The following is a 27,249-nucleotide window of genomic DNA, read 5'->3' as shown; positions in this document are numbered from 1 at the left end:
GCCGAGTACCCAATAGGGTGGCTTTATACGCATACTTCGTTTCGGTTTGTAGAAGCCTAAGCACAGTAAAAAATATGCTAAACATATTCATATTCATCCTTAAGTGGGCGCTGTAGCTGGAAGAGGAGCGAATCCAATTCTGCCCAATTTGCGCCATTGGTCGCGAACTTGCGGTGTTTTCTTGTCATAACATGCTGCAAAAGTTAACACATTGCTCTCGTTTGCTCTTGTAGTAGCGGCTCACCTCTTCGAAGTCGTCAAACTTATCCCTGCAATTCTCGCAATAGCCTGGCTTCGGTTCTCTCCTTCTCTCCTTTTTCTTTCGACAGTTACCTTTTCGTATGTTGTTTCGCCGTTTTTCCGCATCATTGCTCTCCGATTGGGTGGTTTCCTCCTCAATGACGTTCCCAAGCTTTTCAGGCGGGTCTAACTTGCTCTGCCGACTGCCTTGACTCTTCGTCAACTTCAGCGCCGCTGTAGCATCTATAGCCCGGTACGATGAAGGGCCCGTGCCAGCGGAGTATCCCCCATTGCTCTTTTCGAGGACTTTTCTCTTAAGCTCATGGACCTCTTTGCTTATGCCAGCTTTTGCGCCAGGCGCCGCAGCAGTAGAGGACACCATCTGGGAACGAATAGCAGAAGTAATATTTGATGGTTGCATACCCGACGCCGCGGGTTCGCGACCACCAGTATAAAATCGTCCACCACAATTGAGCTGGGGGGGGACAAAACTTTCAGAGCTTTTCTTCGGGGATAACGGTCGGGATGGCTGCATATCCTGCATTTCTGGCTGTTTAGACTGAGATACAGCCTCCTCATGAATATTTTGAGGGCTATTCTCTTCCTTAGGTACGCGATCAGCTGCTTTCTCAATAGCACACTCGGAAACATTTGTTCTTGGAGCCTGGGCCTCTTGGGTAGGGGCAGCCTTTGAAGCAGCCTTTTTCTTCTGTTGTTGACGCGCCCGCTGCCTTTCTAGTTCCTTCTTTGTAGGAGGTTCATCGATAAAGGGACATTTGCCCAGCGGAGCACTTCTAAATTGTGGCCAGATACCGTCTTGGCGTCTAACAACTTTCGGGTACTCGCGAACCATAACAGGCCTCGTCTTCTCATCCATGTCATGAACATAGACAAATGGACCTTTGAACATTACTAGATCCTTTAATACGGAGAGAGGGTTGCGGTCAGAGGAGCCGTTGAGCTCATTCTGAAGAACTTGTGAAAGGTCTGCCTCGCCCCTACCCCTAGAATGCCCACCGCCGACATGGTTGTTTCGGGTCGAATGGCCACTATGACCGCCTATGTCTCCATCATTGATTGTGGCGATCATCCGTTGAAGTTTCTCAATAGCCCATATTTTCATTCCCATCTGACGAGCCCTATGCAAAACATCCATATTGCTCTGCTCACGCCGCGCGTCATTCTTGAGTGACACATGTAGGTGCGCATCAGGGTTCTTCTCCAGTAATGATGGGTTTACCGTCTGCAGAGTGCCGTCTGCAGCAGCTTGGTCCACCGATTCCGTATTAACCTCCGCCGGGCTCGCCACATCAGTTTCGGGAGGGATAGGGCGCGACGTGACAACGTGTGTTACTAAACGCGAAAAGAATTTCTCCTCACGCTACGTACTTTGTTAGCACCACGAAAACAACCGTAGCCAAGGCGATTGGGTCCAGTGACGGCCTTCGGACATTCCCTCTCTCGTGAGGGTAGTCCAAAGCCTAGCCACTATACCCGGGGAGCATCCTAGATCTACTTACAGCTCCCAATGCAAGGACTTGTCGCGAGCATTTGCTACGCAGATCCTCTGGAATACTGTCGAAATAGAAGACAAACTGGGGGAATGCCTTCCGATAATGTCTCTGCCACTGCCGTATAGAATCAATGGTTTCCGCTGATGGTCTTTCGTGTCTAGACCCTCGCAGCTGAGATTGTCTTTCTTTGTCCCTCACAGCGACCAGTTTCCTCTCAAAGGCACTTGGCTGGGCATTGTTCGTACGGCGTGTGAACAGTTTGGAGTCTGCGTTCTGGAAAGTAGCAGGCCTGGTATGGGTTTGTGACCGACTATCGCCTTCTGCACCTTCAATTACCTGCTTTTTGGGTGGTGGCTGGCCGTAAGGGATATCGACGGGTGCATTTGTGGTTCGAGGGCGTTTGGCAGGCACGAGGCCTGCCCTATGGGGGGAGTTAGTAGCATTCGGCACGTTTGCGAGTGGTCGGCGAGTCGACATGTTCAGGGAGGTCTGAGGCGAAGGGGGTATGAATACTGCTGCCATATGGTAACAATACACAAAGCAGAGTAAGAGTTGGTTAGCTGTTGGTGAAGACGCCTGCAAAAGAGGGGTACTCTAGGCCGAGCACGCGATGAACTACACGTCTCGAAGGTTAAATCACCAAGACACCATTGTTCACACGCGATAAGTTGTCAATGAGGTAGGGAGCGTGGTAGTTGAAGGCCAAGACAAGACGCAGACCTGTTGCCTCTGAGAGGAGGTGATTGACAGGTAAGGTCAGGACAAAGGAACATGGGAGGGTGGAGTGGAGGTTCGAGGTGAAAAGAGGCTGTAAGTGATGGAAAGGGAAGAGCAAGAAACAGACTAAGCGTGTCAGGGAAGGTTAGTGTGGAGCCCGTACGGTACGGGCAGTTTGTTTTGGCTTCCCGGGTAGTGCGCCGGACAACAACCAACACTGGCGTCGCGCGAGGCATCAAAACCTTCCCCCAGTACTAGTACGACCCAGTATTCGCATTGATTCAATTTTCATTTATTCGCGTACCCAGTTCCTCTTCTTAACGCGCTCTTTCATGAAAAGTATATTCTCCAGCCCCCTACAAACTCGAAATAAATAAACATCAGTGCATCTGATTATGCCTCACCTAACTCCCAATCTTAAGTGGTGATCTCATTCCCTTGTGTTGTTCCCGCGTATCACATCGTAATCTTTCGGAGGGGTTTCAAACCTTACTCAGGTCACTACAAGAGATCATCGCCGGAGAATTGAGGGGAGTAATTGTGATTGTTCCAAGAGCCCTCATTTTTCTATTATTACAGCTTCTCCACCTACTACAAGTAGTCCCTTCTTATTTTTATAGTACATACATTCATATACAGTGGGTATCAATCCAGTGCGCTCCTTTATCCTCGAAGAGCCTCGATATCATCGACCTGCACACATGCAATGTTAGCTCGTTGCGCATAGAACTTGCATAAATCCGAACCATAAGGAGGCATAACGACTAAATTTCTGATTTAGATATGGGATCTCACCTCTTTAACGGCCTCGGTGGTTAGCACAATAGGACTGTCGTCCCCAACGCACACGCTGTCTTCAATACGGATTCCAATGCCCCGGAACTTTTCCGGCCATCTGTCACTGTCCGGGACGTAGATACCGCTTGGTGGTATTAGCTTAAAGACTAAAACAAAAAAAGGAAGCGGCTTGGGTCGTGACATACGGCTCGACAGTAATGCATTGGCCCGCCTTCAAGTTATACCCTCGAGAATAACCAGGGCAATCATGGACGTCCAGTCCTACGTAGTGGCCCAGATGATGAGGGAACAAGATGCCCATCGCCTATGAACGTCAATATCCATGCTAGGTGAAACAAAAGCAAAGGGTGATCTTACATTCCCTGAAACATCAAAACCGAGCTGTTGGAGCTGATCTCGAAGGCCATTCTCGGCGATTGTGTGCAATTTGTCCAAAGAAACGTTTGCATTCTCCCTGCAAAGGGACACGCAAGTGCGTTGCACACTTAAAACTGCATTGTATAAATCTCGCTGAGGGCCAGAGAACACGCCATTAACGGGCCAGGTCCTTGTGATGTCAGAGACATAGGTGCCCATTTCCTATCGAGCGGTAAGTAGGAGTAGGAATTTATAAGAGCATTTATATACGTACTCCACCACCATCGACTAATACCATGTCTCCGTCCCTGAATGGTCATATGTTAGACCAAATTTCGAATGCCATAGGATGGAACTCATTTATTACCTCAAGACGTCATCATTCCTCGTGTAGTGGATGCTCAAAGCATTCTATGAGGTATTAGCTTCTGTTCAGCTCAGTCACCATGGGACACATACAGAACCGCCTGCAACAACAGGCACAAAGGCGCTTGTATCGCAGCCATTCACCTTGAAATTGTATTCCAGGAAGGAAGTCAAGTTCTTCTCCTTAATGAATGTTTGTCTCATGGATTCAGTGAAAGCTCTTCCCGAAGCTTGTCCCACTCGGCGCATTTGCACGACTTCATCCTCACTCTTGAACACCCTCATGTCATTCAAGATGTGTCGTAATGGCCTGACCTTAGTATGATCCACGACCTTCTTCAGCTGCTCAGATGTGCCGGTGGGTCCGTAAAGGTACCTATGTAAGGATGATCTGCCGGGGTTAAAGGCTGGGATGTCCGTATAGATCTCCGTAGCATCAGATAATATACGAGGCAGTATATCTCCAATGCGTTCTATATCACCTGTCTAGAATCGGAAGATTAGTCATGCCCTAAAGGAGAGTAGAAAGTATGATATGTTTACCTCATCGGCATTAAAAACATCAATCGCAGCCCGCGTGCCTGACCGGGCTCCATCCCAGAGCTCAGCTTTCGGATCCTTTTCTCGTACATAGAGGTGGAAAATGTGATTATCTCCAGAGCCATCATTTGCTACAGCCATGAGCCTCACTCATCTTGTCACATTTGCGAATGAAGCACTCACCGATTATAGCCAGTGCATTGGGCTCGTTAAACCCTAATCAGCGTGAGAGCAGTGAGTGCGTATTCTCTCAATAGAAACATACGACAGCCACAGACCTGTAAGATAGAAGAAGTTGGAGTCTTGTCGGTATTCATTGAAAATACCGGACGCACGATATGTCACCTCCGCAGCGCTCAACACTGCGACAGCATATTTCGGGAGTCGGTTTGCGAGTCGTGAACGACGATGGGCATACTCGAGCGCAGTGATTCCGGGCGTCACTTATTCTGAGTCAATATATCTCACACATTTTCCTCGCACATGTCCTAGTATGACGATAACATATACACACGTTCACCTGGATTAAGTATATGGGGATGTGTCTCGTGTAATGGTTGACCGAATTTAAGCTCCGCGGCGGAAACAGAACCGTATGCGCGACGAAGGGTTGGTCGTGTCTGGAACGCCGTGCGGTTGAAGCTTGTGACAGATATACGCGACGTGGGACAACGTAGATAACGAGGCCATTGGCGGGTGAGCAATTTGCATGTCGACATGCTTACAGAGGCGCCTTGAGAGTAACTGTTTCCAAATAGCCTGGAATTCAGGTTTATCTGGTTCAGGTAAAGTTATCGCCCAGCGATCGGTCAGAAGCTCCGACGCCCTTCCAGTGGGTCAAAATGCCTTAGGCCGCAATATACCTCTAGCCTCTCGGCGCCCTCAGCCAATCATTCTCAGTTAATTTAACATCCTCTCCGCATGGACCTCCCCAGTATGGAGACAGTTTGCGATAGTCCATAACATGCGACAGCTTATCTCGGACCAGTGCAACACTAGGCACATGGATTGCGTGATTATAAGAGAACGCCATATCTGGGCGATGGCCCTAGTTATCTTCAAACGCCAGACGGAAGGGAACTTAAACCACGTCTGATATTATTCACAGTGTACAGATTCATTCCTCTAGTTGCTTGGTGTGGAAAGACAAACAGGACGCTTATTCTATTCTGCGATATGGGGCGAACATTGACATATCCCAAGCGGTCTTCCAACACTGTTAACCGCTACAAGCATCGAGGTAACGTTTGGATGAACGAAAATTACGGCTAGGTGCCACTCTAAGACTCTTCTAGCCACTTATGACTTGAAAGCAATCCATACCATCATCAATTCGAGCCAGGTACTCCATGTGTCTTTCTCACCTGGGCCCTCCGATCCTTTCCCCGCAATTCTGCCCATGATCGGGCAGATGGGGTCGTTCGACTATCCATCGGCGGGCATTGATGAACCCTTGGACTGCTATCTTCATGGATACGTCAGCTCACGGATTATGAATTTGGCCCGGGACTCTGAGGGCGATGGGTTGCCCATTTGTGTCGCCGCCAGCAGAGTGGATGGGTTAATCCTTTCCTTAACGCCAAATTCACACAGTTATAACTACCGGTCCGCCGTATTGCACGGATATGCCAAATTGGTGACTGACGAAGCGGAAAAGCTCTACGCAATGGAATTAATTACCAATTCAGTACTCTCCGATCGCTGGGAGCATTCCCGGATACCACCAGATCGTGCAGAAATGTCATCCACTGTCATCCTCAAGGTCAAAGTCGTCGATGGTAGTGGCAAGATCCGAGACGGTGGTGTCTCGGATGAAAAGAAGGATACAACGAACGATGAGGTCACCGGCCGTGTCTGGACTGGTGTTGTGCCTGTTTGGGAGACATTTGGAGAGCCCATTCCAAGTCCTGAGAACAAAGTAATAGAAGTGCCTGACTATATCACTCGGTTTGTCGCAGATAAGAATGATCAAAATCGGCGATATGCACAGGAGGCGGTTCATATTACACTCCCCCCTGAGGAACAGCATTAGTCCTGTTGGTTCTCATGGCTTTCCTTTCCTGCTATTATTATTTTATCACTAAAGAACGATCCATGGTAGCTAGAATTTCCAATTTCATTAAATTACAAACACTTCCTGTCCAAGTGGCATCCAGAAGGTTATGCCGAGTCAGGCAGGGCGAGCTGTAGCTCACAATAAGAATAAGAAGTCTGGGAAAGTTAACATTATCTCATCTCATTATAGCCCACAATATAATTGCAGTGGAAGACAAGTTACAGTAAATTACCATATTCTACAAACAATGTTTAAGGTACACAAATCGATTTATAGTTGCACTATCGCTCTACAGGGTGTACAAAGTATTTCAGGCCGTTTTGAAATCCTTAACAAACATTGAAACTTCAAGAATGGAAGACTAGTTGATATACATATTTAAAAACGACATTGGTAAGTACCTGTTGGAAGGGACCAAAGGAGATTGAGGTATATCTTGCATTAAATACAATCTCAAGAGGTCTGAGCTCAGAACCAACTTATGGTTCAAATGCCACGCACTAGGGAAAGGACTAACGTCATTATTTAAACATCAACATTGCATTTAAACCAATACTCGTCGTCCTTCGCCCATCGTGTCCTTGTACATGTTTCTATTTTTTCTTTAATACACCCATGAATATATATTAATATATCACCTGTTATTTCTATTATCTTTCTCGTACATCTTTTGTGGGGTACAAGAAAACGTCCGTCGCAGTCATTATCAACACCCCGCTATGGCTCCGTCAACCATTCCCGCAGCTGATCTTAGGACATTTTCGGAGTACCTAAAAGGATGCAAACGTATACTCGCACTTCTAGGAGCTGGCATCTCGGCCTCATCGGGGCTTCCTACGTTTCGAGGAGCTGGTGGTTTATGGCGAACCTACGATGCGACTGATTTAGCGACGCCCGAAGCATTCGAAGCCAACCCAGACCTTGTGTGGCAGTTTTATAATTTTCGGAGACATATGGCGCTAAAAGCAGAACCGAATCGCGCGCATTATGCGTTAGCAGAGCTCGCTAAAAGGAATAAGAACTTCATTACATTGTCGCAAAATGTCGATGGCAAGTCCTGACCTTCGTTACGCTGCGTATCGACCTCACATGGTCAACTAATGAAATAACCTGTCTATAGGTCTCTCACAACGAGCAGATCATCCATTATCCCAACTTCATCTTCTGCACGGTTCCCTCTTCACCGTTAAATGCACGTCTTTTTACTGCAGCTACTCCCGTGAGAACGACTTCACTGATCCAATAGTCCCTGCTCTTGCGATACCGAAGAATGCTCCAGAGTCCAAGCCATCGATGGAGGATAAGACGAGCGAGGAAGCTTCGAAGTCTGTATATAATGATTTAGGAATACCGGAAGGTGAAGAAGTTGACATTTCTGATGACCGAGTTCCGCTGGCTCCGCTAAGCCCTGATGTCCTTCCACATTGCCCAGAGTGCAAAGATGGACTCCTTCGGCCCGGGGTGGTGTGGTTTGGAGAGAGCTTGCCGTCACAAACCCTCGACATGGTGGATAGCTGGATGAGGTCTGGTCCGATCGATCTAATACTAGTGATTGGTACAAGCTCCAGGGTGTACCCTGCTGCAGGCTATGTTGATAAGGCAAGGGCGAGAGGCGCTAGGGTTGCGGTGGTCAATATGGATCGGAACGATGTAGGATCTTCAGGATTAAAGCCAGGTGATTGGTTCTTCAAAGGCGATGCAGGTACCATCGTTCCAGAAATTTTGAAGGAAATGATTGGGGAGATCTGATTGGCATTATGGGGAATGTCGGTATGATCGTCCGCCAAACTAATAGACTCAAAGGCTCCAGTGATAGCTTAAATATACAAGTCTCAGGGCCAAGTTTGCTTGTTATAGTACTCTCCCGAGTTGGCTACAATTAGAAAAATAGGGATGACGAAATAACTACTCCAGAGTGGTCCTTAACATGTAGTTCTAGCCTTCATACTTTGCTCGAGAAACTTTGTAGGAGATTCACTTGCATTGTCATTGATCACGGTTGACAAAAAGCATCAGGCCCTGGGGCGGCTGGTTGCCGGGGCAAAAGTTCTACCCAAACAAAACTAGCGAGTTAGCGCTATCGATAAATGTGGCATGGGCACTAAACAACCACATTCGCGGCCTCAACATCAACTTCTCTGGTAACCCCACCCCCACTCAGTCAGCCTTGGAAAGAATTATAGCTCCTTTGTTATGGCATGAACGATTTTAAAGATCTAATGACAGTATGTATATGAAGTCATTCTAATGTAAAACCCCACAGTGTGGGGAAATTCTCCGATTGCCTGAAGAGTCATGCTAACGATTCTTCCATCCCTACGATCAGATCTAAGAATGTTTGAGAAAATCCAACATTGGTGAAACAGTACACCTTTTCTTTTCATCTCACAGATTTCGTTATAATATTCACGGAGTGCCTCGGCAGCCTACTTAAATACTTCAGAGGAAACCTCTTCATCAAGTAGTCAAGATGGCTAAAGAAAGTGAAAACCCGTTGAATCCGATCACTCCAGGAAAGCCGAAAGATCAATCCTACCGTCACGTTTCCAATCAACCAGAGTTTGGAAAACCCTCACCGTTAGGCGGGGGACGCCCTCAAAACCATCAGTCCAATCACCCTTTCAACATCCCTAAACAGAACAGGCCTCGGCCGGAGCACCATAGACCCCAACAACAGCAACGACCAGGTGCACCCTTCCATGGTCACCGGCCGCCTACGACACCAGGTGTTGCAGTCTCAACTCCCAGACGCGCCGAGCCCTTTGACCCTTTTAAGCCCGTTCGCCCGTCAGCCTACAACAACTCTCGGTTTTCTCGCCCTGTCCACGATGATGTTGTCGCAATCAAACGCCCGGAAAACTTCACCTTTAACACACCACGGGCCCCCAAAACCTTTTTCGCCTCGAATGCCTCTGCAATTAAGGTGTCGAACGCATCGAAGAACCTTCGGAACTTTGTCGATCTGACTGGCGAGGGCGGCTTCACGCCCAGTTCCCGATCGCGCAATGTTGGTTTTGGATCAATGGATGTGAACGGTTATGTTGACACAGCTAAAGCAAACGAAAATATCAAAGCTCTTCTGGAGGGAGCCTTTGAAGACGAAGATGAAAAGCAAGATTCCAAAGCAAAGAACAACAAGAAGAACAAGAACAAGAACAAGAAGAATAAGGGTAAAAATAAGAAGGCCGAGACACAAATCAACAAGAATACAGAAAGCTCCGAAATAGATGATCTAGCTGCTCAATTGCAAGGAGTTACTGTTAATGAGCCCGGCGCTGAAGGCAATGATGTGAGCTGTGCAGAAACCGAGGCCGATCGATCCAGCGAGGATACTACCAACAGAGAAGGAGTTGAAGAACAAACAAACATTCAGGATAAACACGGTGTCACCGGAGACCTTGAATCAGAACACGAAGATGGTGAAGAAGAAGAGGAGGAGGAGGAGGAGGATGAAGACGATGGCACAGTGGAGGGCTTAAAAGTCAAACTACTGCCTCATCAACGAGAGGGAGTGAACTGGATGCGGGACAAGGAAATTGGCAATAGCAAGACTAAGGGTGTGCTTCCGAAGGGTGGAATCCTCGCAGACGACATGGGTCTTGGAAAGACCGTTCAAGCCATAACCTTGATGCTCACAAACCGGAAACCCAAAGACGGGCGTCGGCGCATTATTGATTCTAAAGAAGATGATGACAGTGACAATGACTCCGAAGGCGATGGAGGAAAGGATAATTCGAAGCTACCCCCCGGGTTGAGCAAGTCTACGTTGGTTGTTGCTCCATTAGCGTTAATCAAACAGTGGGAGTCCGAAATCGCCGACAAGGTCGAGGCATCCCATAGACTTCGTGTATGTGTTTACCATGGGAATACTCGAACAAAAGCGACAGGCAATCTTGAAGATTACGATGTTGTGATTACAACTTATGGTACTCTGACGTCTGAGCACGGTGCCATCGACAAAAAGAACAAGAAATCGGGCATCTTCTCCGTCTACTGGTACCGAATCATTTTGGATGAAGCCCACACTATTAAGAATCGGAATGCAAAAGCAACCCAATCTGCTTGCGCTTTGGACGCCGAGTATCGATGGTGCTTATCCGGAACTCCTATGCAGAACAATCTTGACGAGTTGCAAAGTTTGATCAAGTTCCTCCGAATCAAACCATATAACGATTTAGCAGCCTGGAAAGAACAAATTACTAAGCCTTTAGCCAATGGGCGTGGGGCTCTCGCGATCGAGCGTTTACAAGTTGTTCTGAAGGCTTTCATGAAGCGGCGCACTAAGGATGTCTTGAAGCTCAACAATAACCCCAAACCCAACGAAGCAGCTCCCGGTGGAGGGCAGAAAAAATCATCTGGCTTCCACATCGTCAAGCGAGAGGTGATCAAGGTTTCGGCGGAGTTTACACCGGGTGAGCTGAACTTCTACAAGCGCCTCGAGCAGCGAACCGACAATAGCCTTGAAAAGATGATGGGTGGCTCTAAGCTCGACTACGCTGGCGCATTGGTACTGCTATTGCGTCTCCGACAGTCCTGTAACCATCCAGACTTAGTGAAAAGTGACCTTGCTAAAGATAAAGATATTCTTCTGCAGAATGGTATCTCGGGAAGCCAACCCGCAGCCGGGAAACAGGATGATCTGGACAGTATGGCAGATCTTTTCGGTGCTCTTAGTGTTGTCTCGAAGAAGTGCGACATCTGCCAAGCCGAGTTGGGCCAAAAGGAGACGAAAGCCGGTGCTAGCAGGTGCGGTGAGTGTGAGACAGATCTAAACGTTAGTTTTGCCGGTAATCACAGCGACAAGAAAAAGCGTCATTCAGACCAAGACGTTGTGGACCTTACGGAATCACCCTCAAATCGGCGATCAGAGGCTCAAGTTGCACGGTCCCGAAGAAATAGAAAGGTAGTCGTGGATAGCGACGATGAAGAAGACGATGGCGAGTGGCTCGTCCCCGAAGATCAGCGTACGATGCCAGATCTTGGAAAGGCTGGGGGATCGGATGATGAAGATGCAGAAGGAGGTGGTGATTGGATCGGCTCAGAAGACTCTGAAACTGACTCGGACGATGAAGGTGGCCCTGAGTCGCCAACCCGCAACCGTATGGGTGCGAGAAAACAGGCTAATGAATCGGATGAAGACGACATCTATCTTAATCCTGGCGATGAAGACAACCAGGTGCTTCCTTCAACAAAGATCCGGCATCTCATGAAAATCCTCAGGCGAGAGTCTGCAGACTACAAATTCATTGTATTCTCGGTCTTTACGTCAATGTTGGACAAGATTGAACCGTTCCTTCAGCGCGCGGGCATTGGATTTGCACGTTATGATGGTGGCATGCGAAATGACTTCCGAGAGGCCAGTCTGAACAAACTGAGGAACAATAGTGGGACAAGAGTCTTGCTTTGTAGTTTGCGAGCTGGTGCACTGGGACTGAATCTTACGGCGGCCAGTCGGGTGGTTATCTTGGAGCCATTCTGGAATCCTGTATGTTCTTCATCTAATGTTAACAGCCTTATGCCTACCACTATAACTGACTCTGGCTCATTTAGTTCGTTGAGGAACAAGCTATTGATCGTGTCCATCGTCTAAACCAAACTGTCGATGTCAAAATCTACAAACTTATCATTAAGGATACAGTTGAAGAGCGAATTATTAACCTTCAAGAGCGCAAGCGTGAGCTCGCTAATGTCACCATCGAGGGCAAGACTGCTGCGGCCAAGCTTACCATGAACGACATGATGGCCCTCTTCGGCCGGGATGCGGAATCGCGCTTCACAGGGGAACGTGGCAACATCGACCTTACACAATCCACACGATTATTGAGCGCTGCCGATGAAAACAACTCTTCAAATTCCCAGTCCTCTGATAAACCGAGGACGCAGGCATCACACTCCAGCTCACGCGATCGAAACCGGCAGCCAGAGAAACGGGCAGGGCCCAGAGGTGAAGATTCGGTCTTCGGAAGACGGTGGTAAATGCACAGATAGTGTTTTGGAGCTTGAGGCCTGGGACAAGGTGTGTAAAGCAGACGAGGCAATTTCACGGTGGGGATCAATTGGATAGGGTGTTGGGTATGACCAGCTTTATGCCTTCCTATAAGGTTATGATTTTATTGGGGCTTTTCTTGGCGTCCAAGTTATTTAGACGTGACTTTCTGGAATCATATCTCCTTGGATAGACCTCTCATTATTCTCCGAACCGCCAAGTCTTCGAAGACCTTGTTGATGTTGCCCCCGAGTTTTGAACTTAGATTTTTGGACCAAGTCAGCGAATTGAAAACCGATGCAACATCAGCAGACTGGACCAGAACCCAACGTAAACATAGACAGACACGACCTGAGAAAATTTAAGAAAAAGAAATGCAAGTTTGCAAAACCTCCGATTGGTCTCTTTAGCTTTTGGAATGAAGTATTGGCCTTCCATTGTCATACCTACTTACTCAAACAAATGTCTCCACGTTGCTTCATGCAGAGCTGATGTGAGCTGGAGGTACACGGTGGGTCTATAAAGACCATGTCAGCCCCAGTCGCTCGACAGTCACTCTGTACCATATGTTGCTCTGTGGAATAGTTCAGACATCATGCGCGTCACCTTTCAAGCATTTGCATCAATCACCGCCATGTGCCTAATTGGTACAATGGCCGATGTGACTCAATCCGATTCAAAACATGACCCCCTCTCACTCGACCAGCTTGGTATCCTCGAGCGTGATGTGGCCGTCATAGGAGGTGGATCAGCAGGTACATATGCCGCCATCCGCCTGCGAGAGTTGGGCCAGAGTCTTGTTGTCATCGAGAACCAGGATAGGCTTGGAGGCCATTCAAATACTTACTTTGACACTGCTACTGGAATTGCAGTGCCATACGGTGTGATAAGCTTTCACCACAAGAGCGTTGTGACGGACTACTTCTCCCACTTCAACATCTCTCTGGTAAATAAGATCTACCTTACGAACCAGACCAAGAACGTGGACTTCACGACTGGAGAACCTATCACTTTAAAACCAATCACTCTCCCGAGCGATGACCCGGAAGTAAGAATTGCAATAGAGAACTACAAGGCGCAGTTAGCCAAGTATCCGTTCCTCGAGGATGAATACTATAACCTCCCTGACCCCATACCTGAAGATCTCCTTCTTCCCTTTGGGCAGTTTGCAGCCAAATACAAGATCGGCGCCATTGTACGTGTTATTGCAGGGTATACTGCAGGCTTTGGAGACCCGCTCCTGAAGCTCACGCTGTACATGTTAAAGATATTCTCTCTTGAATTTATCTATGAAATCCAACACGGATTTCTCAACTATCCAATGAATGACAACAGCGTATTATACAGAGCAGCAGAGAAAGAATTGGGTCGCGACGTCCTTTACAAGAGCAGGGTTATCGGTGCCATGCGCAAACTTAGCGAGATAGACCATTCCAGCTATATTTTGGCCCAAACCCCGTCGGGACAGAAGTTGATCCACGCGAAGAAAATCCTCATAGCAGTCCCACAGACGATCGAGAATCTTATACCGTTTGGCCTTGATAGAATTGAAAGGGGAATCTTTACACAGTTCACCGGCACGTTTTGGTACTCAAGTCTGATAAGGAATATATATCATAGTGCACCATCTATCAACAATAATGCACATGACACGCCATATAACCTTCCCATCCTTCCAGGTGTATATAGCTTAAGGAACACCGATGTGCCAGGTTTGAATTGGGTATTATACGGCAGCTCGACCTTCATGCACAACGAAGAAGTGAAAAAGGACATTGTAGATAGTCTCTTACGGATTCGGCACCCCAATGTCGCCGTGAGAGAGCCAGAAATTGTTGCATTCAAATCGCATTCTCCATACGAGCTTACTGTGCCTGTGCAGGCGATTAGGGATGGGTTTTATAGAAAGTTGGATGCGCTCCAGGGACATCGCGGGACTTATTATACCGGGGCGGCTTTGACCGCCCACGAGAGCCATACCATCTGGGGCTTCACTGAGAAGCTGTTGTTGAAGTATTTTGTTTGATCGGAAAATGTTTGATGTGGTCTATTCTCGTGAATGATCTGTCGATCTGAGTGTGCGAATGCTGAAGCCGCGCTGGTGTATCGGAGTGTTTGTTCATGGAGTGGTCTAGTCCTCACATGTGACTTAGGACACTGTTGGGCCGCGTACTCATCCTTGCTTTAGTTCGTAGATTGGAAAGGATCTCTTCATTGTATATCCAGAAGTGACTACTTCGCATACACCACGGCCGAATCATGTAGGAGATATATCATATCCCTAGTATCCCAACTCAAAAGGTAAACTTAGGACCAAAGCCTCCAGTTCTCATTGGTCAACGATCGGCCATGATGCAGACACCAAGTTTAAGGCTAGATGATTTGAACTAAATTAACTTGCAGCGTGGTTCTAGACTTGATAGGTCTCTTTCTTCCTTCTGGGGGGTGTCTGAACACACTGGTTTGATCAGGTTGGTGTAGGATTTATCGTTCTGGGCTCTTTTCCGAAGGCAAAGGGGAGAAAAAGCAAAAAAAAAAGAAAATATTAATACGGCAAACGAGAAGGTCAAGCTGAAATCAAGGATACGCCTCGCAAAACTAGTCGATAGGAGAGTAGATTATAATGTCGGTTAGTCAGATGTCTGAGGTGTGTTCATTCAGCCAGCCCGGTCGGATGAGATCTGAAAATGTTTAATCGGCGTCACAACCCCCTTACAGGGTTACCAACTTACTGCAGGCGAGCTGCATGCATGGAACTGAATTCTAGAAAGCTGAGAAGAAATGACTAGAACAGGAAGAACCACTAGAATCAGAAAAGAATGCCATCCTTACGTTATACCAGTCACCGCTTCTTTTTCTTTCTTCTTTGACATATCTTCCCCAGCGGCTGAATTTCAGGAGGCTTATGAGATGTCAGAAATATAACACGAATCCCACGTCCATGAACTTCCACTCTGGCTATGCATATCACTGCATAAAGCTAGCGGGTTTAAATATAGAGCCCCCCAGGCCCCCTCTCCGTAAGATACTAAGCCCGAAACGAAGGATTTTAAATTGCGATTCACCGGATGACACTGTAATGATCAGCATCAAACCCTCTCGCGCTTTTCTCAAACCCGTCGTCAATCGGGACTGGAGACATCTGGAGAGCCAAGACGCTCCGCGTCGGAGGAGCAGCCTTATTTGTCTGGTCCCCTGCGTCTGTGGGCGTCACAAAGGTGGTTAGTCTTGTCCAGAGCTCGGAGTGCCAAATTAGATAAAATAGGATCTGCGCCGTTGGCGAGACAAAACTGGATGAGCAGCGAAATGGCGGATCCACTGTCATCGATGGGCTAAAGAGTTAAGGCGCTTTGGTGGTGGGGATTGTCGGGCCCCGCTCCAATCCCAGAGCGGATCCTTGGAGCTATGCGTTCCTTTGATTATTATTTTCATTATTTAATCGTAATATGATTCCTTAGCGACAATCTTTTGGCTTTGTTTGGTTGTCTTTCTGCTTCTCTGTGTAGGGGTTATCTATCTCTGGGGGATTGCGGGATTGGGGAAGGAAAGATTAGGGCACGGTGTTATGGCTATCCATGGTTTATTAAGGTTTCATTCCATCTAAATGCGACCTTGTTGGAGATTAAAATAATCACAAATATAATTTAATATACATCGCAGATTTTCAACTCTTCGTATCTCTCTCTCTCTCTCTCTCGGTAATTGTTGGCCGAGTTGCGCACCGTAGTCACTGTGCCTATGACTAATCTCAGTATAAAAAAAGAAATGAAGAAGGATAACGAAGCAGGATCTCATGTAACTCAGGAAATCAATATTAAGGATCTGCAAGATACGTTTTAGTAACCCAGCAGGGATATCCCACCTCCATTTTGGCTGGCATTACCCCCGCCTGGTCCAATGGAAAATTCGCCGTGGGAGTTGAGAGAGTACTTTGTCCCACGGCGGTAGGCCTTCGGAGGACAGATTCCTGTCAACGGAGACGGCGAGCATTCGCGTTCGACTATGCTCCTTCTGGTGGACTCGGAAGAGAAGCCCTCAATTCCCAATGGACACACAAGACTCCCTTATGCAATCCATCAAAAACGTGGCGGCCACGAGACAAAGCCACGCTTAGGATATGGATTCGGTAGATATTTCCCCAAAGTCCTTGGGACTGGTTCTCAACGTGCTCGGCCATGCCAAATTTTGACAAAAGAAGATGTCAAATAGCAAGTTGACAGGTCAGTCCTGGCTGGTCGGGAAATGTCGTGGGCGTGTGGAGATGGCGGGTAGGGGATCTTTGTGAGTGATCTCTTGGGGGCACCAGATAACACTCTGCATATGGGCCGATGATCAAGACTCCTAGGGATATATACTTTTTGTTCTAGAAACCACGGAGAATTAATCACGCAAAGAGAAATGGATTATATATTTTTATGATCAAATATATCAAATATTGTTGGAGAGGTTACTTCTCAACGATCAGGTGAGCCCATTCCAAATCGCCATAAGAGCGGCGATGCTTCAGATACTCTGTACTTGCTCCTCAACGAGGTGGTACTGGGATCGATCCTTGCTTGCATCTTTGTACGACTAGATACCCAGACATACTTCGCTTGTCTAGCGAAGGGAGAGTGTGTACCTTGGGGTAACTCAGTATCTACCATGGACAGGATAGGCTAGTACCACTACTCACTAGGACGTGGAAACGATTATGGTGGTATAAGAACTATTTGAAAGGTGATACTATCGGAGTTCCCCCTACTAAGTAGTAAGTACTGCATTAGTTTGTCATTTTATCTTCTTTCTGCACCCCATCGCCATCTCCACCGATACATTCATTCTACTCCTTACGCCGCCCACTTTCTCCTTCGACGGCGTGTTTCCCTCGTGGGCCCATGCGGCACTTCTCCTGGACGCCTGGCTGGCCATTACGGCGCCACTAAGCCAGTAGTTCGACACTTAGCATCGCTATTCCTTTCCCAATTCACCTTAACCATCCTGTTTTATCTTCGCTCCTACTGAGGTTCTGATAGTACTCCAAAAAACCCACTCTGGAGTGCAAAGCATTACGACTCTTTTTTCAGACCGCCTTCTCCTGGGATATTTTTGCCACTATTCTATTGGGCTTTTCCGAGCAGACTAAGCCATAGCTTAATCCTGGCCCTCGGCCCCATCTGATTTCGTATCGTAGTATTTATTCCTTTCCGTCCTTGTGAACTATTAGTCCACTTGCATTGCGCTGGGTCAGAAACAAAATAGAAAAAAGAACCAAAAAGGAAAACAATAGGAAGGAAAAAGAAAAGAAGAGGAGAGGGTCATGTTAATTCCCCGTATCTGGTAGTTCTTTTAAGTTTTCTATCTATTCCAGAAACATGATACAAAAAAAAATATTTATAATAGTATCGGATGATTTTAATCCTCGTCAATCAAGGGTCAGAAGTAAAATTTAGAATTCTCAAAGGAATATTAATCACAAGAATAAGAAAAAAGAAAAAAAAATATATGTATATATTATAGGGAAAGAGGAAAAGAACACGACCTAAAACATGCGGCCCGTTCACTTTTTCTCTGACGGAAGGCTTTAAGGTTACTAACTATCAAACTACTCCGTTTTAGGGGCTGCCGCTCTCTCTCTCACGTCGTCTTGCTTCAATCCACCAAAATCGCCTCTCCTCTGTCCTCTCTCCGCCTCACTCACGTCCTGCTTCACCTCCAAGCTTTGGAAGCAGTGTCTGTCTAAGGAATTTCTCTGGTTTCCGAAGCCATTGCATCTTACTGAGGGTATGTTTTATCTGCAAAATATTGTTTCCTGGCAAGTCTGGGAATTGAGCCCCTCCGCCCACGTTTCCCCGTATCATTCGGGCGCAGCAGCCTCTGCATAACTTGGCGATGCTTCGTTTGCGGGCTAATACTTATGTCTCGGGAACCATAGATCTGATTCAACTAGACTCCGTCTGTTTTTTACTTAATACAGCCCCTTCACCTCGCCTTGTCGTTTCGGCCGGTCCGTCTTTTCATTGCCTTCCCTCAGACTCGCCTCCCTCTTGTCTTATCATTCCGATTCCGCAGACAGTCGAATACATAAAGCTGAAATTGTGTTACGCCGACGCATACAATAACTACTAGGCTCGTGTGGGATGTGGTCTGAAGTTACTCCGACGAACTCTTTCTAGCCTCTGTTGTCACACAACTTTCTCAATGGGGAATTCGCAGGGGAAGCCGGTGTGCTCCACCGATGAAAGTACGTTTATGTTGTCCGCTAGTCTATTGAAACCGACAACAATGGTTTTGGATTTCCATTCGGACATTACGCTGACTGCAGGGGGGCAACAGTCAACCTGAACCAATTCCGATTACTTCGAGTGGTCGGGAAAGGTGCTTTCGGAAAGGTTCGTATTGTGGAGAAAAAGGATACCGGGTTGACATTTGCGCTCAAATACATTCGAAAAGAAGAAGGTATGCACCAAAGGTTGTTTCGATCCATTTTGCCTTAACTGATATATTTCTTCTGCAGTGGTTCGGTCGGAAAGTGTACGGAATATCATCCGTGAACGGAGAATGCTCGAGCATTTGAACCATCCATTCCTGTGCAACTTAAGATACAGCTTCCAAGATATAGAGTATATGTGCGTCTTGCAGCAGTCCTTTCACGCAATTCTTTCCCTCCGCCCCCACCCTTTGCCATGTTGCTGATACTTGAGAAGTTATATCGTGGTGGATCTAATGAATGGTGGTGATCTGCGGTTCCACATCTCAAGGAAATGCTTTACAGAAGAAGCAGTGCGCTTTTGGGCGGCCGAACTCGGGTGTGCTCTGAGATATATCCACTCCCAAGGCATCATTCATCGGGACGTGAAGCCGGACAATGTGCTCCTGGACTCTGAAGGACACGTCCACTTGGCTGATTTCGTATGTTATTCTCCTGGTCGACCTGAACCGTTGCATTCCAGTATCATAGGAAGCTAACATATGTTCTTGACGGCAGAATGTGGCTTCGGACTTCCGTCCTGGAAAACCTCTCACTAGTAAATCGGGGACCCTAGCATATCTTGCGCCCGAAGTATACGAGGGCGGCGGATACTATTGCGAAGTTGACTGGTGGTCCCTGGGAGTAACGTTCTACGAATGTATCTATAACAAGGTTTGTTGAAGCGTGTTCGGTAACCTGGATCAGAGCTAACAAACCTCAAGCGACCATTTGAAGGTCGTAGCCAGGACGTATTAAGCGAAAACATAAAGAAAGCCCAGCCGAAGTACTATGTCACTAATCCGGCAGTCTCAGTTCCATGCTTGCGAGCGATGAGTGCATTCATGGAGAAGGACCGAAGCAAGCGGATTGGCGCCACCAGTTGGGAGAGTTTTATCTCCCACCCCTTCTTCGCGGAAATCGATTTTGTAGCGCTTGAGCGCAAGGAAGTCCCGCCAGTGTTCAGACCCTCTAGCGATAAGACCAACTTTGACGCCACATACGATCTGGAGGAGTTACTTCTTGAGGAGGCACCACTCGAGGCCAGAGCTCGCCGACAGAAGCCACGAGCAGAATTAAGAGAAGACGCTACAGCGAAGGAAATCAGAGAAGATGAGCTTCACCGTCTGATTGAGACCATGTTCGAGCCGTTTGATTACACGACCGTGACTTTCCAAGGGTATGTTGTCTAGCGCAAAGTGTGCACGAAATGTGAATCCCGCTAACCAGTTACAGAAATGCCGCAGAAGCTATTGCAGCGTCGAAGTGAGTGAAAGGAGAAGTGTGTGTGAGAACGAACCATCCTAATTACTGACAATTATCCAGGAACCCCGAAGACTGCCTTCCCCCAGCTGGCTCGACGCACTCCCGACAATATTCGCAGACCGATTCTTCGAGAAACTCGCCTCCCTTGCGCAACACTGATGGGTCAGTGAGTCGATTGACTCAGCCTGAAACCCCGTCACCCCTCGGTGAGACCGTAGATCATCAGGAATCTATCCCGAACAATGCTCCTACCTCTCCCACCTCCCACCCACAGCCGCCACCCTCACCAGCCCCACAATTCCATCGCCCATTCCATCCCCAGCCTCACCCTGCGGCCAACAATCTCCCCCCAACCAACCCCAATCCTGTGCCCGGCCGCCCGAGGGGGGCAACACGGAAAACAAGCAAAGGTGGTGGTGTGCAGATGGTGCTCGAGGAAGCAGGCAGTTGGAGTGAGTTGGCTGACCAAAGCTCGACCCTCCCAGCCGAAGGTTATGATGCCGGTTCTATCAAAGGAAAATCCTCAAACAGCGGAATGCTGGCTTTCCTCAGCCGGAAGAAGGGCCGTGACAGGAGTCCAAAGCCACAGGAGCCAGGTGTTCTGGGCAAAGAAGGAGCTAGACAAATCATTAGCTGAGGAGGACATGGACCAATTTTAGCTGCAGGGGCGGCATGACGCGCCTTGCCTTCCGTCGGCCTCTACTCTTGAGCCAGCCGGGAAAGCATCGGCCTGTCGAAATGGAATTCTCCTCTTACAGCATTTAACAGATCGCTGACATGTTGCACCACTGGCTGGCCCAATTAAGATTGGTCGCATCATGGCGTCTAATGCAATATATCTTGCGAAGTCTCGCCTGGCAATTCCGGCCGTCGCGTTTGAGATTCCGAGATCAGATGAAAAATTAACAATACTAAAATTTTGGCGATACACAAAAAATAACTCTCAGCGGCAAGACTCATGAACCACTGTTTTACTGGCTCTCTCTTCTAGTCCCTCGCATTTAAAATCGCCTGGCAATGCATCAACATGGCGACGAAAGGGTGACTGAATAGATGACCGTGCAGTTGGTGTCTTCATGTTTTCACATCTTTGGACCCCAAGACTGTCCTGAGACCTGCGCCGCGGGAGAATATAACTTCTTTAATTTCCCTCAATTTCTTTATTCTCGTGGGTTTAGCAAAGAGCAGACCTATTCTCGATCTTCGTTCTCCCCTGTTTGTGTTGGTCTGGGTGCGGAGTTGTACAGATGGAAGTGCATATATGACCAGTTTATTATCATAATCATTACTAAGTTGACCAGCGAGACTTTGCTTCTATTCTGCATATCGAACCTATTGTGGATGTGCATTTGTTTCCTGTCTTGTGTGCTTTTGATTGCTTAGATGGCGTTTACATACCCCTCCTGATGGTCATGGATTGGCAGTGGTTATGCTGTGCATAGTGGTTGAAAGATTGGAAGGGGGTTTGCATAGATATTTTTTTCTCTCTTTTTTCCTTATAACTTGTTCCTGTTTCTGCCAGGATCTCAATTGGATTGGATGATTACAGTTCATTTGTAATTAATGATTTGTTCATATGTTACTATTATATTTCTGTTTGAATGTGAATAAACATTGACATACATATAGGGGAACAGGGTTCATGTACTGGAGCTCGTGATCAACTGTCTTTCCTTGGTACTAGTAGCTGGTTCAACCTTCAATCAATGTCACTCTTCTCCACTAATCAAATGGAACCTACGAAACCAGGCAACCGCAATCCTCTTTCTCGCTACTACGGAGTACAGGATAAATGATCTTGCAGTTATTAGTCTGAAATTCACCGCTTCTGTTGCTCCGCAACTTTTCTTCTCCACCAACGCCAAGGGGTCTGTTTCTCAGGCCGTCGGATCCATAAATAAACCATCCCTCGCGATCGGTAAATCTTCCGAACAATAACATACTAGATGATAATATGCAGCTTCCAGACTGAAACAACCGTGCTGAGATGAACCAAGCATTACTTACCGGGCTCTACATATTATAATAAGCGGCCCAAGGGCCCACGTTTTTCGCTTCGATAGTAGGTAGCGACGCGCTCCCGAGTCGCCAAGTTTGTTTACTGCGATAAGAGAGGCACATTAGAAACTTGGACCTTAGCGCGGGCAACTAACTAAAGTCTGGGCTATAGAGTCGCGCTTCCTAGTCGCATATGTATAATTGGCAATTCTTGCCCCGAGTCCACCTCTTCTGTGCGATTTCTTAACGATGCTTTTAATTCCTCTCATTCCTTGATTTAACCATTCGGCACAACCCCACCTCCCATTCCTTTTGCGACACGAATTCTTATGACGCTCTGGGGTTTTGTGTTACGGTAAACGAGTGGGGCGCCCGGCATTCGCATTGTCGAATTTGCTGATCGCGCGATTGACACATTTCCGATAAAGTTAGAATTGCATGCCGAGTCACTCGCGCAGTCGGGACCGCTATCGCGGCGAGCGGGATCCGAGCAGACGTTATCGCGAGGTTTATGATGATGATGACGATGACGATTTCGATTACCATCCCCGTGAACGAAGGCGATATAGGCGTGACGACTACCAGCATGATACACGACGCCATGAATCTCGAGACTATGATGATGATTTGAATGAATATGATATTGATGCGGAGGATCCTGCGGTGCCTCTTAGATCGCATGATGTGGAGGGGAGACGGAGAGAGAGGTCTAGGGCTGGAGGTTCGCCAATTGCGTCGCCGAGCAGGAGAGACAGGAATCGCGATAGGGAGGAATACAGAAGACACGGAACCTATGGTGACGGTGGTAGTCCTAAACGGGGTGTAAGGGACCGGAGGCATCGCAGCCGGGACGGTCAAGGGGAACGATCTCGCGAGTTGGATAGAGAGGCGCGAAGGCAGAGGCGAAGGGAAAGGACACGCGGCGCAGCAGCAATGAAACATAAAAGCAGTGATTCTACGAATAGTGGATCCCATCTGCTGAGTGCTGATGCGTTGGCCAAACTCCGCTCTCATTATGATGAAGAAGACCAATGGGAAAGATCCCAGGCAGAAGAACAACATCGGACGCAGAGCAGACGCCAGCGCAAGCGCCCTGTTGTTGGTGATGAACCGCAGAATCTTGCCCCATTCCCTGAGGAGACGCCTCGCGGCCAGTCGAAAGGCAGAATCGTGTCCGGTGCTTATCTGGAAGAGGGTAGACATCCGGAAATGGAGGTTCGGCATCGCGGAGGTGGAGGTCCGGCAATGGAGGCTAGATGGCGGAAGGAGGGTAATTGGGATGGAAGTATGGAGGGTTCCGATGCACAACCGCCATTCTGGAAGCGGAAGAAATGGTGGATCGTCATAGGTGTTTTGATCGTCGTGCTTGCTATTGTTATACCAGTTGCTGTCGTCATGTCTAAGAAACATGGCCACGATGATGATAAATCAGGCTCAAGCTCCTCCGTCGATAACAGCGACTCGCCATACACCTCAAGCTTGGATGGGCTAAGTCACGATAGCATTCCAGTATGTCTATTTGCATGCGAATTTGTGGCTCTTGGCTAACTAGTACGTCTAGGAATATGCTCGAGGATCAATGCTGGATCCCTGGACATGGTACGACACTAGAGACTTTAACCTGACCTTTACCAACGAGACCGTCGGTGGCCTTCCTATCATGGGGCTAAACTCAACGTGGGACGACTCGACAAGGCCCAACGACAACGTACCCCCTTTGAACGAATCCTTCCCATATGGATCGCAGCCAATTCGCGGTGTGAATCTTGGGGGATGGTTGTCAATCGAGCCTTTCATTGTCCCTTCACTCTTCGAAAGCTACTCAAGCAAGGACGGTATTATCGACGAGTATACATTGTGCAAAAAGCTCGGTTCGTCCGCTGCTTCGAAGATCGAAAAGCATTACGCCGACTTCATTTCAGAACAAGATTTCGCAGACATGAGAGATGCAGGACTGGATCATGTTCGCATCCAGTTCTCTTACTGGGCGGTGACGACGTATGACGATGATCCCTACGTCGCAAAAATCTCATGGAGGTATCTCTTGCGAGCCATTGAATACTGCCGAAAGTACGGGCTCCGCGTTAACCTGGACCCGCATGGCATCCCGGGTAGCCAAAATGGCTGGAACCATAGCGGCCGTCAGGGAATCATCGGCTGGTTGAATGGTACAAATGGCCAACTGAACAGACAGCGCTCTCTGGATTTCCACAACCAAATCTCACAATTCTTCGCGCAACCCCGCTACAAGAATGTTGTTACAATTTACGGCCTCGTCAATGAACCACTCATGCTTTCGTTGCCAGTTGAGGACGTATTAAATTGGACGACAGATGCCACCAAGCTGGTGCAGAAGAACGGTATTTCAGCCTATGTCACCGTCCACGACGGCTTCTTGAACTTGAGCAAATGGAAGAAAATGCTGAAGGACCGCCCGGACCGGATGTTCTTGGACACCCACCAGTACACCATCTTCAACACGGGACAAATTGTCCTCAACCACACGGACCGGGTCAAGCTCATCTGTAATGACTGGTATAACATGATCAAAGAGATCAACACCACAAGCGCAGGGTACGTTCAATTAAACCCCCATAATCCCCAAATCATGACCATGTCTAGTCAGCTACTAACTACGATAAAATAGCTGGGGCCCAACCATCTGCGGCGAATGGTCCCAAGCTGACACCGATTGTGCCGAATACCTCAACAACGTCGGCCGCGGCACCCGCTGGGAAGGCACCTTTGCTACAGACGACTCAACAGTCTATTGTCCCACCGCTGACACAGGTCCAACCTGCAGCTGTGCCTCCGCCAATGCCCCTCCCGCCGATTACTCAGACGGCTATAAGAAGTTCCTTCAAACATATGCCGAAGCGCAAATGTCTGCTTTTGGAACAGCCCAGGGCTGGTTTTATTGGACCTGGTACACCGAGTCCGCTGCCCAGTGGAGCTACAAAACGGCTTGGAAGAATGGCTATATGCCGAAGAAAGCTTACGCTCCAGATTTCAAGTGTGGTGATGATATTCCGAGTTTCGGGGATTTACCGGAATTTTATTAGTACGGTTTTTTTTGTTTCATTGTATGTTTCTAGATTTCCCCTTTCCTTTTTCTATTTTTGGACTCGGTTCACGTTGCATACATTTATGTGGTGGGCTTCGGTTGTATTTCATTTTGCCCATCGGACACCAGGATCATTCTTGGTCTTCCTGTTGTATATACATGTTGATATTCTATTCTTACTGCCACAAAGGATTAAAGAGGTTGTTTGTAGAGTCTTCCAGTTATGAAAATAGTTATTGTGTGCTCATGAACAGGATATAGTGTGTCCAGACGGTGTATATTATACAGTAGCATTCATCGTAACGGCATGACAATAATCCCAGGAGTCAATCAATGTCCCCGGGATAACCAAACAGCAGCATCAAGCTCCTCATTCGGCCAATCATCCTTCAAACCAGCCACCTTCATCCCACATCCCGGGTCTGTAGATATAATTGCTGCGACGCTCGTTTTCGTAGACCCCATCCAACAGATCGCCGATCCGATGCAAACCAACCGGCTTCATAATCCACCCATCAAATCCAGTATCGATGTATATTTGTCGATCTTTCTCCTTTGAGGAAGAAGAAACAACTAATATCGGTACACGCTGCTTAAGTGCCTCGCCCCTGGCAGAGGATTGTTCACTTTCCCGAATCATCTTCGTTGCGGTCAAGCCGTCAACCACTGGCATCTGATTACTCACGCATTAGCCCGGTTGATCTCTCGCCTATGGGAGTGAAGCGTTGCTCACTTGTAGGTCCATCAATACCGCATCAAAACAATTTGCCTTTTCTCGAAACACGGATGCACACTCTTTCCCATCCCTCGTCAGATATACCGTATGTCCAGACATTTCCAGTCTCTTTCGCAGGATGGTGCTATTCGTGGGATCGTCTTCGGCCACTAGGATGTGTAGATTGGTTTTTGATCGTTTGTCGGTTGGATAGCTCATGGAGCGGGAGGCTCTGAATGAATCCGGTCTGTTGGACATTTTGTGTTGTTGGTCTTTGTATGTACTTTGGCTGGATGATGATGTTGTGGCGGACGGTGTCTGTTGGACCATTGCTGGATTGAGATGGAAGTTGTTGAGAGGCCAGCTCTTCATGCAAATCCCGGATAGTCGCTAAAACGTGAGGTTATTCGAACAGCACGGGGAGAACCTGGCGTGGTCATGTATATACCCTTTATACTAAAATTGAGTTTATAACGGAGATTGCAGGGGGTTCCGATACCCGTTGAATCTGAGGCGAGGGCTGTAGCAGCGCTGAATGGTATGCCGCGTTTCGACGGGATATATCTGAAACGAGGGTTCCATGGAACCGGATCGCCTGGTCTAGAATCCGCTATTATTCCTTTGGTTCCTTTATTAGCCTACTTGGGTCCGTGTTAGCTTTTATCTTGGTTCCCGAAATTTAGGCTCAACATCAAGTGGCTTTTCGAGAAGGATTGTTGGGCCCATCCGAGTTTGGGATATTTCTGGGTTGGTGGATGGAACGGGGGGACACGAGTACTCGTGTAGGCTTGACCCTTGTTTTGCGGGTTTATTTTCTTTTGTTGCTTTTCTGCTGGGCCTAGCTCGTACAGAAGAAATGCGAGTCATACACAACGAAGACCAATCTAGATCTCTGCTCAAATTCGATCGTGCAATTCGAGTATGCGTTCTGCTCGAGCTCAGCTTCCACGATCGAAGCTGTCTCTGACTCGGGGATATGCACGAGCTCGCTTCATGGACACCTTGAAATATGCCCGTATCGGTTTCTCTGACTCAGGGTAACCTATCCAAGTTGCATGATTTGGTCGTGACAGCGGCAGGGCATATTAACGACCCAAAGACTTAAATTTGCGGCCACTTGACACAATCAGCGTTCATATCCAGACGGGAAAGCTCCACATTATATGGATCTCGACAGATTACAC

At 47.7% G+C, this 27,249-nt stretch overlaps 9 protein-coding genes across 9 annotated transcripts; 6 read left to right on the top strand and 3 right to left on the bottom strand.

Moving 5' to 3' along the window:
• Positions 1–77: 77 nt before the first annotated feature.
• On the bottom strand, positions 78–2,276 carry ABOM_005829 (protein serine/threonine kinase activating protein nimO; the record flags this gene model as incomplete). The annotated part of the gene is made up of 3 exons (XM_022532958.1): positions 78–194; positions 245–1,621; positions 1,761–2,276. 3 exons carry the CDS (start codon positions 2,274–2,276, stop codon positions 78–80), a joined length of 2,010 nt encoding a protein of 669 aa, XP_022388928.1.
• An 858-nt stretch (positions 2,277–3,134) lies between these two features.
• On the bottom strand, positions 3,135–5,251 carry ABOM_005828 (aminopeptidase P family protein; the record flags this gene model as incomplete). The annotated part of the gene is made up of 11 exons (XM_022532957.1): positions 3,135–3,164; positions 3,267–3,393; positions 3,455–3,573; positions 3,627–3,848; positions 3,901–3,934; positions 3,994–4,037; positions 4,086–4,478; positions 4,536–4,663; positions 4,716–4,748; positions 4,811–4,975; positions 5,047–5,251. The coding sequence occupies 11 exons, from the start codon at positions 5,249–5,251 to the stop codon at positions 3,135–3,137; spliced, it is 1,500 nt and encodes a 499-aa protein (XP_022388927.1).
• A 457-nt stretch (positions 5,252–5,708) lies between these two features.
• ABOM_005827 (pyridoxamine 5'-phosphate oxidase family protein) lies at positions 5,709–6,564 on the top strand (the record flags this gene model as incomplete). Its single annotated transcript, XM_022532956.1, has 2 exons — positions 5,709–5,772; positions 5,828–6,564. The coding sequence occupies 2 exons, from the start codon at positions 5,709–5,711 to the stop codon at positions 6,562–6,564; spliced, it is 801 nt and encodes a 266-aa protein (XP_022388933.1).
• A 1,065-nt stretch (positions 6,565–7,629) lies between these two features.
• ABOM_005826 (SIR2 family histone deacetylase) lies at positions 7,630–8,337 on the top strand (the record flags this gene model as incomplete). The annotated part of the gene is made up of 2 exons (XM_022532955.1): positions 7,630–7,642; positions 7,709–8,337. 2 exons carry the CDS (start codon positions 7,630–7,632, stop codon positions 8,335–8,337), a joined length of 642 nt encoding a protein of 213 aa, XP_022388932.1.
• A 721-nt stretch (positions 8,338–9,058) lies between these two features.
• On the top strand, positions 9,059–12,564 carry ABOM_005825 (putative SNF2 family helicase/ATPase; the record flags this gene model as incomplete). Its single annotated transcript, XM_022532954.1, has 2 exons — positions 9,059–12,073; positions 12,139–12,564. 2 exons carry the CDS (start codon positions 9,059–9,061, stop codon positions 12,562–12,564), a joined length of 3,441 nt encoding a protein of 1,146 aa, XP_022388935.1.
• Positions 12,565–13,169: 605 nt separating this feature from the next.
• Positions 13,170–14,600, top strand: ABOM_005824 (uncharacterized protein; the record flags this gene model as incomplete). The annotated part of the gene is made up of 1 exon (XM_022532953.1): positions 13,170–14,600. One exon carries the CDS (start codon positions 13,170–13,172, stop codon positions 14,598–14,600), a length of 1,431 nt encoding a protein of 476 aa, XP_022388934.1.
• Positions 14,601–18,754: 4,154 nt separating this feature from the next.
• On the top strand, positions 18,755–20,925 carry ABOM_005823 (serine/threonine-protein kinase; the record flags this gene model as incomplete). Its single annotated transcript, XM_022532952.1, has 8 exons — positions 18,755–18,797; positions 18,890–19,012; positions 19,071–19,182; positions 19,261–19,465; positions 19,542–19,697; positions 19,748–20,202; positions 20,259–20,288; positions 20,349–20,925. 8 exons carry the CDS (start codon positions 18,755–18,757, stop codon positions 20,923–20,925), a joined length of 1,701 nt encoding a protein of 566 aa, XP_022388930.1.
• Positions 20,926–23,219: 2,294 nt separating this feature from the next.
• exg2 (putative exo-beta-1,3-glucanase) lies at positions 23,220–25,348 on the top strand (the record flags this gene model as incomplete). The annotated part of the gene is made up of 3 exons (XM_022532951.1): positions 23,220–23,795; positions 23,848–24,860; positions 24,934–25,348. The coding sequence occupies 3 exons, from the start codon at positions 23,220–23,222 to the stop codon at positions 25,346–25,348; spliced, it is 2,004 nt and encodes a 667-aa protein (XP_022388929.1).
• Positions 25,349–25,732: 384 nt separating this feature from the next.
• Positions 25,733–26,323, bottom strand: ABOM_005821 (response regulator; the record flags this gene model as incomplete). Its single annotated transcript, XM_022532950.1, has 2 exons — positions 25,733–26,023; positions 26,084–26,323. The coding sequence occupies 2 exons, from the start codon at positions 26,321–26,323 to the stop codon at positions 25,733–25,735; spliced, it is 531 nt and encodes a 176-aa protein (XP_022388931.1).
• Positions 26,324–27,249: the final 926 nt, after the last annotated feature.

This window comes from Aspergillus bombycis, assembly GCF_001792695.1.
Source record: "Aspergillus bombycis strain NRRL26010 chromosome Unknown contig00045, whole genome shotgun sequence".
Taxonomy (NCBI): domain Eukaryota; kingdom Fungi; phylum Ascomycota; class Eurotiomycetes; order Eurotiales; family Aspergillaceae; genus Aspergillus; species Aspergillus bombycis.
Note: the sequence above shows the minus strand (reverse complement) of the source record. Positions and strands in the feature narration are given on the sequence as shown.